Below are 14,037 nucleotides of genomic sequence, written 5' to 3'. Positions count from 1 at the left end.
CACCCCCACCCTGAGCACCAAACGGGAGCTCCTGCATTCTCCCCCTCCCCCCACCTGCACCCCTTGCACCAAATGGGAGCTGCCCTGGTAAGCACTCCACACTCAATCCTGCCCCAACCCTGAGCCCCCTCCCTCATTCTAGCTCCTGGCCAGATCCTTCACCCCCAGCTCTGTGCTCAGTGTACTCCCACCCTCAGCTCAGTGCAGAAAGAGAGGAAGAGAATGGGCTAGAACCAGGGAGAAGGTAGGTACCCACTCTATGTGGGCAGGGCCAGGATCCCAGACCGGCAGCGGGTTGAGCGGGGCTGGCAGCCGGGACCCTGGCTGGCAGGAGCCGGTGGACGGAACCCCAGACCAGCAGTGGGCTGAGTGGCAGCAGGCTGAGCCGCTCAGCCCACTGCTGGTCTGGGGTCCTGGCCGCCGGCCCCACTCAGCCTGCCACCGGTCTGGGGTTCTGGCTGCCAGCCCCTTGCCAGCCAGGGCCCCATTCAGTCTGCTGCCGGCCTAGGTGAATGGAACCCCAGGCTGGCAGCAGGCTGAGCGAGCCAGTGGCATAAGATCAGCATGTTAATTTAATTTTAGATGAAGCTTCTTAAACATTTTGAAAACCTTGTTTACTTTACATATGACAATAGTTTAGTTATATAATATATAGACTTCTAGAGAGAGACCTTCTACAAAATGTTAAAATGTATTACTGGCAGGTGAAACCTTAAATTAAAGTAAATAAATGAAGTCTCAGCACACCACTTCTGAAAGGTTGCCGACCCCTGATCTAGTCTGTTCTCAGTGATAGAAGATGACAGAACAAGGAGTAATGGTCTCAAGTTGCAGTGGGGGAGGTTTAAGGTTGGATATTAGGAAACACTTTTTCACTAGGAGGGTGGTGAAGCACTGGAATGGGTTACCTAGGGAGGTGGTGGAATCTTCTTCCTTTGAAGTTTTTAAGGTCAGGCTTGACAAAGCCCTGGCTGGGATGATTTAGTTGGGGATTGGTCCTGCTTTGAGCAGGGGATTGGACTAGGTAACCTCCTGACGTCCCTTCCAACCCTGATATTCTATGATTCTGTTATCATCTTCTCATTTTTATTTTTTAAATGTTTAGATATAGCCCTAGCTTCCATCTTTCTCTCACTTGATCCCTCAGATTCACTGATAAGGAGGATGTAGGACTCGATCCAACTTCCAGTGAAATCAGTGGAGAGACTCCTTTTGGACTGGGCCTTTAATTAAGGACCTGAGATTTATACATCTGTTCGCTTGAATTTGACTCCTACCATCAATAGCAACATGCATTATTATTTTAAAAGATGCAGTGTCACCATGAAGTCCTTTCAAACCTTCTCATGATGTTAACTCTATTGCACGCCCAATTATTTACTAGGTACAAATATGTGCTGTAGGAACCACAAATAAAAAATAACTTCAGCTATGTTTTGTTCAAGAGGCCATAATTTGGTATTTAAAGAAAAAATACAGTTATGACATAAAATCCATTTGTCCATCTCTGCCAAGTGTCAGTGTAGACGTTATTGATCCCTGCTTTCCTTTATATCACCAAATCCCAGTGTGCAGCACTTCAGAATAAATGGGTAGGATGGCGCTCAGGGGCGACAGTGTAGTGGGTTGATCACGTGATTGGAAGCCAGACCTGACTCTTTGTCTAATTTACCATCTTCTAATCTTGAGAGAGAGCCCAAAGGGGAGTTCAGAATCTAACTGTTTTTTATGTCTTTGAAAATCTGCCCCCTAGAGACTGATTTTAAAAAGTGCACTTGCAAAATAGATGTGAAGTTGTATTCCTAAACCATTCATATGACTTGTCAAGGTTCCTCCCCCACTCTGAACTCTAGGGTACAGATGTGGGGACCTGCATGAAAAACCTCCTAAGCTTATCTGTACCAGCTTAAGTCAAAACTTCTCCAAGGTACAAAATATTCCACCCTTTGTCCTTGGATTGGCCGCTACCACCACCAAACTAATACTGGTTACTGGGGAAGAGCTGTTTGGACGCGTCTTTCCCCCCAAAATACTTCCCAAAACCTTGCACCCCACTTCCTGGACAAGGTTTGGTAAAAAGCCTCACCGATTTGCCTAGGTGACTACAGACCCAGACCCTTGGATCTTAAGAACAATGAACAATCCTCCCAACACTTGCACCTCCCCTTTCCTGGGGAATGTTGCATAAAAAGCCTCACCAATTTGCATAGGTGACCACAGACCCAAACCCTTGGATCTGAGAACAATGAAAAAGCATTCAGTTTTCTTACAAGAAGACTTTTAATAAAAATAGAAGTAAATAGAAATAAAGAAATCCCCCCTGTAAAATCAGGATGGTAGATACCTTACAGGGTAATTAGATTCAAAACACAGAGAACCCCTCTAGGCAAAACCTTAAGTTACAAAAAAGATACACAGACAGAAATAGTTATTCTATTCAGCACAGTTCTTTTCTCAGCTATTTAAAGAAATCATAATCTAACACATACCTAGCTAGATTACTTACTAAAAGTTCTAAGACTCCATTCCTGGTCTATCCCCGGCCAAGACAGAATATAGACAGACACACAGACCTTTGTTTCTCCCCCTCCTCCCAGCTTTTGAAAGTATCTTGTCTCCTCATTGGTCATTTTGGTCAGGTGCCAGCGAGGTTACCTTTAGCTTCTTAACCCTTTACAGGTGAGAGGAGCTTTCCCCTGGCCAGGAGGGATTTCAAAGGGGTTTACTCTTCCCTTTATATTTATGACACGACTGTATTGTAGGCAGGTACGTAATTATCCACTTCTGTGCCCAAATACCCAATATATATGTGCAAAGTAATCACAGATGCAAATTAGGCATGCGGTTGCTCCTGTGCAATTTTGCAGATCAGGCCCTTATTATCTCTGTTTCTCCGTGTGTAAAATTGTCCTCACCTCTTGGAGGTATTGCAGAGATTTTAGATAATGTTTGTCCATCTTTTTTAATGTACAAGGAGTTTATATAAATGCTAGTGCTGTTATAATATCCGTTATGAACAGCAGTAGACATTGGCCCAAACTAAACAAGGCCAAAACAATTACGGTGTTTCAGAGGGACAGAGACCACAGGGTTTTTTTTATAATTTTCCCAATTACAGGTGATTGAAGGTTATGGTTAACCACTCCCAGAAAGGGTGTGGTTAACCACAGTGCTGTAATGTGGAAGAGAACTTCAAAGCAGAGAAGGAGAGCAACACAGCTGCCCTAGGCTTGGGAGAGACTGATCTGAAATGGGAGTCCAGACGAACTTACGAAATATAGTCACAACTTAAAAATCTGCAACCGTCAGTCTTTGTGGATATCTCACTAAATAATTGGTTTCAGAGTAACAGCCGTGTTAGTCTGTATTCGCAAAAAGAAAATGAGTACTTGTGGCACCTTAGAGACTAACCAATTTATTTGAGCATAAGCTTTTGTGAGCTACAGCTCACTTCATTGGATGCATACTGTGGAAAGTATAGAAGATCTTTTTATACACACAAAGCATGAAAAAATGGGCGTTTACCACTACAAAAGGTTTTCTCTCCCCCTACCCCTTTGTAGTGGTAAACGCCCATTTTTTCATGCTTTGTGTGTATAAAAAGATCTTCTATACTTTCCACAGTATGCATCCGATGAAGTGAGCTGTAGCTCACGAAAGCTTATGCTCAAATAAATTGGTTAGTCTCTAAGGTGCCACAAGTACTCCTTTTCTTTTCACTAAATAATTGAAACTGGAGTGTTCTGTGTGTACATATTATAATACAGATATTCATGGAGTTTAAAGCCAAAAGGGACTGTTATGATCTTGTATTCTGTCCTCCTCCATGGAATCATAGGTTCAAACACTGCAGCAGCATTATTCTAAATTACAGTGTTTTGGATCTTTACAATAGAATCTGTAGTACTTTATATAATCAGGGCTTGCTCTTTTTGCATTGGTAGAATTTATTCTGTGGATATTCCTGATTCTGCCTCCTCTGGTACCTTAAAAGCAGCTGTTGTCACAGGGCTGGGTGCTGTTGAAAGAACAACAATCATGCAATACATCATTGCAGTGATAAATAAGAGAAGTCCATTTGCATTTTCAAACGATGCAACTACTATATAGAGGGCCAATTAAAATTACCATTGTGTGTCTAATTCCGGAATCTTGAAGATGGGTATTTAAAATAATTTATTTGAAACAAAATCTGGTACTTTTCTTGCCTTTGTTTATGGTCCTTTTAACCAATTTTGAATCTACATTAATATCCTTATGTAAGCCAATTTGAAATAATTCATAATGATTTTTAAAATAAGGTATTTTAGACTATTTAGCTGTATAAACTTCCAGCTGTATTATAGTGTTCCCTTTAGTCACACATTTTATAATTTCCATAGTGTAGAATTTTTACTGTGTTGCTATTGTACTAAGGTAAGAAATTAGATTTACTTGAAGGTAATTCCTAGGATTGATCTTCATTCCTTTTTTTGAAAAGCAACCAGTACTGTATTTGTTTTTCTTTTTTCTTTGATAAGAAGCATACCTGGTTGTCAGTTTTTCAAGGAGAATTGTCAGTGGTCTATAAGTTTGTTAGCTAATACTTTTGACACCCTGGATGTATGTCATCTGGACAGGCTGATTTTGTTTGTAATGACTTTTTAAAGTATTTTCTTACATACTCTTTGTCCATAGTTATTTTTATGGCATCAGAAAAATCAATGTGTCCTGTTAACGTACTCCTGATCACCCTTTCCCATAGAAAATCCGGCAGGAAAGGGGTGCAGGGTACTGGGGATATGGTTCTGTTAGAGGGACAGGCCATAGGGATTTTGGTGGCTTGTCTGCCTCTGTTCCCCTCATACAGCTAAGCTTGCAATGGAGCTGTGCTTCCAGGCTTGCCAGTTGACAGCTGCCCCTTGAGGCCTCCTTACAGGGGTATTCCCACTGCAAAGTTGTTCGGGCGGGGAGGGGGTCTCCATGGCTGCTAGTGTGGCAATATACATGTCCTCTAGCCAGACCAACTCACTTGGGAGGAGACCCACACACACTGTGAATCCCTTCTGTGCACAGAGCAGGTATCTTTGGGATAGAGTCAGACATCTTGCTGTTTGCAGGTCTTCATTCAAGATGGAGTTTGTTTTTCCATCCACTATAACTGATTTCCACAAACAAGTATGTCTTTCTCTAAGCCGCACCCACATACTGTACTGCAAAAGTCGCTCAGTTGTCTTTATGAACTAAAGATACAAGCCACACCTTATTGTGCTAAAGGGAAAAGTGATGAGTGTGTCAGGTTGTTAAAAGTAACCATTTTTCCGCTCCCTTTGATATTGAAAGTATCTGAATAGAAGTGTTATTTGACTGCATTTTAATTCTGTCTGCAGTGTGAACCTTTTATTTTTCATTTAGTTCTTGATATTAATCAACTGTGTCATGGCAGTTCGTGTTGACACTTGCAGTATACACTTAAACCTAATTAAAATCAGGATGCTGTGAGATCCTAACTAGGAAAATCTTTTAGTAACTATCCAGAATTGCCTGGAGACTTACTTTCTTTCTTGCTTTTTGAACTATTGTATTTAGCATTTACTTAAAATACAAGAAACATCTATTCAAGCCAGTTGGTTCCAGTCAGGTTTTATGAAAAGATGCACTGAAAGATTTTGTTTTTCATAAATGCTGCAATTATTATTCCCACTGAAACCAAATGGTCTAAGGATGTGAAAGAATGTAAGAGGATGTGCACTATTTGTGCCTATAGTAAAGGTTTGAGAAAGGTTATATTTACATTGGCAGTTTTGTCAGTAAGAATGTGGATCACTTCAAAGAACCACAGAGTTTATATTTTACACTAACTGGCTCTGAATTAGCTGTTTTTGATGTTTTCCAATACAAGTAATGTAATTTCCATTTAAAGTGTTTAAAATATTAATAATAAACTCACAATAGGTACACAATGCATTTTTATTACAGCAAAACAGCTGAAAATAATTTAGACAGTATATTCTGATGCTTTATAGAAAACATGTTTTTTCCTTTAAAAAGTGCACTGTTGCAAATCCTTTTTGAGTTGACTTTAAAATCTAAATTCCACTGCACACAGGGAAACTTTCTGATTTGAATCAATAGAATCTTCTTGGTTAATCAGATTAGAGCAAGGCGATTAATTGAGATGACCTGATTTCTTCTCCCCCCCACCCCCACCCCCCCAGCAAAGAGTCTGCAAAATTTGCAAGTTAAATTTTATATTCAGGAACAATACTATAGAGTCTTTATATAGGCTAGACATTTCCAAATTTGTGTAAAATAGGAACATAATTATTGTATTATATAAATTAAACAAGCTTAGACCGGGTGTGATGCATTTAACATGCCAGTAAGAAATGGTCCCCACCTTCAAGAAAGCTTGATACATGTTTTGCAGGATTGAGCCTTAAATTTGGACATAATAGGACAAGTGAATACAAGAGAAATGAGATAGGGAGAGGAGAAGGTGTGACCGGATTTATAGCCAGAAGGTTGTGTGACATGTTTTAGTTATGCATGTATCTTAATGATTTTTTTGTGGGGAGGGGGCGGTTAATACCATGAGGGGTATTAGAGAATGTGGAAGAGAAATGGAGTTTTCCAAGGGATAAAATGTAAATGGATTTGTGGTTTGATTTTGCATAGTGACAGTTTGATCATCTGGCATTTCTAAATCAGAGTAGAAGGATAGTCTAGTGGATATGGTGCTGACTTGAGACTGAACAGATCTGTGACCAGTTCCCTGCTCAGCCCCAGATTTCCTGTGTGACCAAAGTAATTTACCCTATCCTGCGCCTCGTTTCCCTATCTGTAAAATGGGGATAATACTTCCTGGCTCACAGTGGTGTTGAGAGGATTGTGAGGCTTTCAGATACTATGGTGATGAGGGCCAGAAAGCTAGCTAGGAAGTAGATTGATTAAATATTCCCATGTAGAATGGTTGCATGCTTCTTGGTGAAAAATCGTAATAGCTGTACTGGAGTAGTTCAGTATGACACAGACAAATTAGTTCAGGTAAACATTGTCAAGGCTTTCATGTTGGTGCGATTCTCACTGAGAGTTTCTTGTGCTCCTTTCCATAGGTATGCTTCAGAAGTCTCCTTCTGTTGAAGACTTTGTGGGCGCCCTTGTTTCAGACTTGGATCAGGACTTTGAAACGTTCTTCATGGACTCAGAATAACATGGAACTGAACTGATTGTTTTTATAGAGGACTATACCAGTCTTAACAATGATGGACATAGTACTGCCATGGCTATTTGTTTCTGCTTCTCAATGAACAGTTGTGAAACAACAAACAAAAATTATTATTTGTAGAATCTTTAAATAAATAGTGTGTTTTAATGGATTGTGTGGTTTTATTTAAGAAGATGATGGGCTAAGGTTTCAAGTGGATTTGCAGAAGACTGTGTTGGGAAAATGCTCTTTGACATGTACTTTGAGTGTGTGGCTATCTGGAAATCCAACCCTTCACCAAGATGGGTGGTAGGAATGAGACCTCTTTCAGTACACAGTTATTGAATTCAGGATTAGCACAAAACTGTCATGACTCAGGGTTGTTTGCATGGTTCCTTCTCACCTGCCCACACCAGGTCAAGTTTTTTCACCCTATTCTTTATAGAAGACTATGGGATGTTCTGCATCAGAGGAAGGGAGAGAAATAGCCTGATTTGCTGTGCAGAGAAGAGAAACTGGGGAGAAGTGGGGATGCGAGCCCGTATGGGGAATGGAATGAGAGATGGGAAGCATATAGTGAAAGAAAGAGGTCGGTGGAGGAAACGCTAAGGATGTGGAGGGAAGAAAATTTTTGGGAGAGAATAAAAAAGGCATGGAGAGAGAGCATGGGTTTCCTAAATTATTTCAAAATGGAGGAGTGGCATAGAGAGAGCAAGCAAAATTCAGAAAACAAAGACTGAGGTACGGACTAAAAGTATGTATCCAGGAAGAGAAGTGGAATGAAGAACTAAGGGGACAAACACCAAAATGGAATTCAGCTGCATGACAGGGAGAAAGAAAAGACAAACTTAGAAAACAAAGGACTTGCAGGAGGAAATAGAAAAGGGAAGAGATGACAGAGTGAGAGTTGAGTAAGGTAGCAGGTGTTTAATAGATTAAAAAAAAATATGGAGAGAAAGTGGAAGAAGAGAGGAAAAAAAGCTGTTAATTTATTTTTCATTTATGGGACAAACAGTAAGTCATATTTGATATAGCTTGTGAAATAAGTCACAATTTTACATGCATTGAAAAATGGTGTCACATCTTGGACATTTTCCTTCCCACTTTGACACTCCTTGGGTGCCTGTGATGTTGAGGTACAGTAGAACCTCAGCATTCCGAACGCTTCAGGAATGGAGGTTGTTCGTAACTCTGAAATTTTCATAACACTGAATAAAACTTTATGATAGTTCTTTCAAAAGTTTACAACTGAATATTGACTTACTAGCACTTTGAAACTTTACTATGCAGAAGAAAAATGCTGCTTGCCCTTTATTTTTTAGTAGTTTACATTTAACGTATTATACTGGTTTTTTTGTTTTTTGTGTCTCTGCTGCTCCCTGATTGTGTACTTCTGCTTCCAAATGAGGTGTGTGGTTGACTGTCAAGTTCGTAACTCTGACGTTCTACTGTATGTGTTCAAGGCATTTACTGGTGCTTAAATTGTTAGTACAGCAATCCTATTCCTAACTGATATTTAACTATTTTAAACCATATGTATTTTTAAATAAATATGGAATTTCTTTGCTGACATAGCAATATTGGATACATTTTCAACAGTAGTCAACAAGTTAACTCCTGTGAGTGTAGTCTGTTTCATAGCTAATGTATTACATTCTGTTATTAGTTTACTCCTAAAGAGGAAGTGCGTGCCACTCTTTTAAATTTACCATACTGTAGTTAAACATTTTTTATGAAGTAAATGAGAAAAAAAGCATTATTAGGAAGATGCCAACACCACCCACCCACGCATTATGAAGACTCCTCAAAAGATACCGTAATAAGCGTTGGCATTTTTGTATTAATTTAGATGGAATATATGGGCCAAAAGTGTTAACATAACCAGTCACTATACAATGCTAACCAGTGTTAAACAAGGTTCAGTATGCAGAGACCTCAGCCCGGTTAGTATTATGGCAAACACACCATTAAAAATCCTTTTAACCTTTTATTGAAGAAACAGAAAAGAAGGAAAAGTAGTTAAAGCATTTGAAATGTACAGTGTTCTTGTTTTAACAAGATTCCTTGTTCCCTTTCCCTGTAGCTGGAGAGAGTTTTAGAAAGAAAAAAAACCCTTTATGACAGATGGCCTTTTAGATGATATCAAAGATGGTAATAACTGTCAGCCCACATAGTGTTTAGTATTCAGCTAGTGCTGGTATGGGTGGCAATGTCATCTGGATCTGACCCTCTCTGGTCTGGTCTGGTCGCCTCTCAGAATCAGGATGATGAAGGCCTGGGATCCCAAGAGACTGGGGGGGTGGCAACCACTCGCACTAGTAGCGTCTGTCTGTTCTTCTTTCTGTTCCTTTTTATTCCTTTGCACCTTTCCCCACAAAATCTTTCTTTTAAGGGCCCAGAAAGGGCGTGATGGGTGAAATAGCTCATCCTTTCATTTTTTTGTTGACCGATTAGGCCTTATATCTGACGTACTAATTCTGTCTCCTTAACTTCTGGCTCCATAGCTCCTTTTTTAAACAAGCATAATTTCAACACAGTCCTTGAATTATATCAACGTGGCCTTTTTATTTAGACTAATTCACTTATTCTGTCTCCCTTTCGTACCTTTTTCCATCAACATTTGTTTTTATAGGTTATTGTACCATTTAATGAACGTTTGCATACTTTTTACAATTGAGCTCACAGTTTGGGTAAATTTGTAGGCCCAGTTGTCACAACAGTATAACACTTTATGGAATATTTCAAGGAGCTGATTTGAATGATGAGATTGGAGTAATTAATATTATTTTACATATTTTCTCCAGAGGATCAAGCTACCGGTGTCTATCCAGGTCAACATATTTGAATAACTGATTATGATAGAGGGAGGGTTTGTACAGCACAACGGGATCCTGATCTTGGTTGGGGCCAATGTTTCCTCTAAATTGCACACGTGTGGCCATACACCACACATGGCACAAACAATGCTGCCCATTTAGTCCACAGATTGTCATGGTCTGTAGAAGGCCCATGTACTGTCACTGTTGGGGTTTGGACCCCGCTCAGACAGAGAGCGAGAGGTGGAAGCTGAAGGGGCCCTGAAGTTGGGAGGGTGAGGGGAAAGTATGGAGCCACCCACACCAGTGCTGTCCATTGGGAGCAGCCACGCTAGAGGAAGATGCAGGGGCTTGTGACCATAGCTTGAGGCTGACAAACAGTCTCCGCTTTCCCAGGCAGGTTGAACTCCACAGCCAGGCCCTCCTCCTGTGGCCCTGCCCTTAGAATTATGGCTGATTACCTTGAGTTTCTCATTCTGCAAAGAGGCTGTTTTTTCACAATAGAGTAGACCTGAATTAGTTTTCACTCAAATTCTTAGCTTTTGGGATTGTGGCTGACTGTGAGGTCAGATTCAGGAGAGCTAATGGGGAAATAAATAAAACTAATAATCAATTCCAGCTTTGGATTTTTGCAAAGAAACAATTTGTCAACTCCACTGATTTTTATTTTGTGAATATATTTGGGAAATAAAACAGTAGACATGATAAAGTCTCTTGAGAATGCATTGTATAGCCATTGTGCTGCTTATTATAGAAGAGGAAATATGATTCTAAATGAAAATTTCTCCCTCTTTTATATGGTGTTTCCAAAAATGTTTCCAGCTGTTCAAATGACTGATGCATTTTCCCTTTTTTTTTTCTTTGAGGAACTTTTATTTTCCAACAAATACACATTTTTTCAGTAATCTGAGATCTCTCTTGTGACCAGCAGTGTAACTCCCCTTAAACAACAAAAACGCTGTAATTCTTTTCCAAATTTTACCACTGGGGCTTCCAAACTAGCTACCCAAAAATTGGGTTTTTTTTGTTAATATGGTATCTTGGAGTCATATTTTAATCTCAAATTGTGCTGCATTCTTGATTTAGCTGCTATAAAATTATAAGCCTTTCAGGGGAGGGATCATATTTTTCTGCTGTGTGCACAGCATCTAACACAGTGAGGCCCCAGCTGGGCTTCTCCCCAGCCCCAAAAGATCCACTGCCATGCCCACAGTCTCTTTTAGGCAGTTTTATTGTCTCAAACTAAAGCAAAACCATCAAAAACAGTTTTTCAACTCACGCTGAGCCATTGCTCCCAGAGGATTTTTTCCCCTTTAACCTCACAGGTTCTCATTGCCTCTCCTCCCAGGGAACTCTGGGCAGTACGGCTGCTGCTCCTGCTTCCTAGCTCTGACTCGCAAGGTCTCTCCTATCCTCTCGGTCCAGGTGTCATCTTTTTAAGCTCATTTGGGTCAGCTGATGTGGCCAGTGATGAGCTGCCAAAATCTTAACGGGTTCCCTCCTCACCCCACGAGGGGGTCGTGGCCCCCCTGTCCCCCCCCAGGACTCCTGCCCCATCCAACCTGCCGCGTTCCTTGACGACAACCCCAGGACCCCTGCCCCATCCATCCCCCTCTCCTGTCTGCCCCCAGAACCGGGCAGGAGGGTCTCATGGGCCACCATAGTGGATGCCCACCCCACCCCTAAGAGCCAGAGGGACCTGCCGGGGGGCAAAGTGGGGAGTCCCGGCGGTGCTTACCCTGGGCGGCTCCTGGGAAGCATCTGGCAGGTCCTTCTGGCTCTTAGGGGCAGGGGAGCGTAGCTAGGGGGAGCAGGGGGAGCGGCTGCTCCCCCCACTGATCATGTCAAAAGTGGCGCCTTAGGCGCCGACTCCCTGGGTGCTCCGGGACTGGAGCCCCCCCGCGGGGAAAACTTGGTGGGTGCAGAGCACCCACTGGCAGCTTCCCGCCCTGCGCCTGGTCCCAGATCACCTCTGCTCCACCTCCTCCCCTGAAGGCGCTGCCCCGCACTGCTTCTCCGCCCTTTCCCGCCCCGGCTCCTGGCGAATCAGCTGTTCGGCAGGAAGCCGAGGAGGGCTGAGAAGCAGGCGGCGGCTTCCCGCTTAGGCCCAGGGAGGTGGAGGTGAGCTGGGGTGGGGAGCGGTTCCCCTGCGCCCCCCCCCCCTCCCCCAGGGTTACCTGCTGCAGCGTGGGCAGCCCTCCTTGCCCCTCCCCCCACAGCTCACCTCCGCCTCCCTAGGCCTGAGCAGGAAGCCCCCCCCCCGCGTCTCAGCCCGCCCCAGCTTCCTCCGTGCCAACAGCTGATTCGCGGGGAGCCTGGGGGGGAGGGGCTGAGACGCAGGCAGTGGCTTCCGGCTCAGGGAGGCGGAGGTGAGCTGAGGTGGGGAGCAGTTCCCCTGCACACGTCCCCCGACCCCCGGGTTACCTGCTGCGGTGCAGGTAGCCCCCGCTGCCACCCCGCCCCAGCTCACTTCCGCCTCCCTGGGCCTGAGCAGGAAGCCGCAGCCTGCATCTCAGCCTGCCCCACCCCCGGCTTCCCGCCGAACAGCTGATTTGCGGGAAGCCGGGGGTGTGGAGAAGCAGGGCGGGGCGGCGCGTTCAGCAGAGGAGGCGGAGTGGAGGTGAGCTGGGGCCGGGGGCGGGGCGGGGAGCTGCCAGTGGGTGCTCTGCACCCACCAAATTTTCCCCATGGGGGCTCCAGGGCTGGAGCACCCATGGAGTCAGCACCTAAGGCGTCACTTTGGGCTGGTTAAATTTAGAAGCCCTTTTAGAACCGGTTCTCCCTCGCGGAACAACCGGTTCTAAAAGGGCTCCTGAATTTAACAACCGGTTCTAGCGAGCCGGTGCGAACCGGCTCCAGCTCACCACTGGATGTGGCACAGGTGCACTGGCTCTGCTGCCACTGAAAGCAAGAACCGGTATCAACAGATGAATTTGCCACAGGTCAGTTAGAGTTTTTAAGCTGAAATCTAATAATCTAAGGTTGCCGATATATAATAGAATCCACTAGGATAGCCTCTTTTTCTTCTTTGAGTGATGGTCCAACGGGTATTCCACTGCTCCGCCCCTGTGAGTGCCTCTCCTGCCTCAGCGAGGCACCCATCACAGCTCGCTGCTCCATCGGCAAGTCCTTCCCGCCCCACACCTGGGAAGCTCAAGAGCTCCGCCTCTGTAAATGCTTTGATGGAGGAAGCCATGAGACAGAGCACGGACTGTGAAATCTGGTCTTTTGTGTACTTTTACCCTACTATACAGATTTAATGGGGGAGCCCAGCATTTCTCAAATGGGGTCCTGACCCAAAAGAGTTGTGGGGGAGGAGGTTTGCAAGTTTATTGTAGGGGGGGGTTAATATTGCCACCCTTACTTCTGCACTGCCTTCAGAGCTGGGTGGCCAGAGAGTGGCGGCGGGTGGCCAGGTGTCCAGCTCTGAAGGCAGCGCCCTGCCAGCAGCAGCGCAGGAGTAAGGGTGGCAATACCAGACCATGTAAAATATGGTCAAGACCTTCCCTTTGATGAGAACAAGCTGTTACACAAAGAGATGGACTAACCCCTCCACTCACTGAAGGGCTCCAGAGTCACACTATGGTCCCGGTCCTGAGATGCAGGCAGCAGAGGCAACCATTCTGCCCATCCTGCCTACTGTCAACATCAGCAGGAGCCCCCATGTCAGCGGCACTGATCTCAATGGCCACGCTTCCCTGCCTCTGTCACAACCACCTCCTCAAACCTCTTCCTTGGCTGCAAGCTCAAGAAGACACACTACACACATGTGGGTCAACAGACATCGCTAAGAAACACTTCTGGACTCAGGTGCATTGTGCTCATGAGCACCTACTTGTGGAATACAGATAGGGACCACACATCTTGAAGAACCTCCAGTTACAGGTAAGTAACCTCCTCTTACTGAGTTCAGGGAGCATTAGCTTATTAGTTTTAATGCTGGGTTCATTTTAGTTCAACTTTTCGCTTGAACAGTATTTCTCAAATCAGGACACTTGCTTACTCTTAACCAACCAATAATTTATTAACTCACCC

At 43.8% G+C, this 14,037-nt stretch overlaps 1 protein-coding gene across 1 annotated transcript in view; it reads left to right on the top strand.

The window, feature by feature from the left end:
• MIPEP (mitochondrial intermediate peptidase) overlaps positions 1-7,354 on the top strand; it is a 134,740-nt gene extending 127,386 nt beyond the window's left edge. The window contains exon 19 of the mRNA XM_073340102.1: positions 7,095-7,354. Coding sequence (XP_073196203.1) covers positions 7,095-7,192 — 98 coding nt within the window. The 3' untranslated portion in view covers positions 7,193-7,354. The remainder of the gene's footprint in view (positions 1-7,094) is intronic.
• Positions 7,355-14,037: the final 6,683 nt, after the last annotated feature.

The sequence above is a fragment of the Lepidochelys kempii genome, chromosome 1 (assembly GCF_965140265.1).
Source record: "Lepidochelys kempii isolate rLepKem1 chromosome 1, rLepKem1.hap2, whole genome shotgun sequence".
Classification (NCBI taxonomy): domain Eukaryota; kingdom Metazoa; phylum Chordata; order Testudines; family Cheloniidae; genus Lepidochelys; species Lepidochelys kempii.
This window is presented reverse-complemented; position numbering and strand designations above follow the sequence as displayed.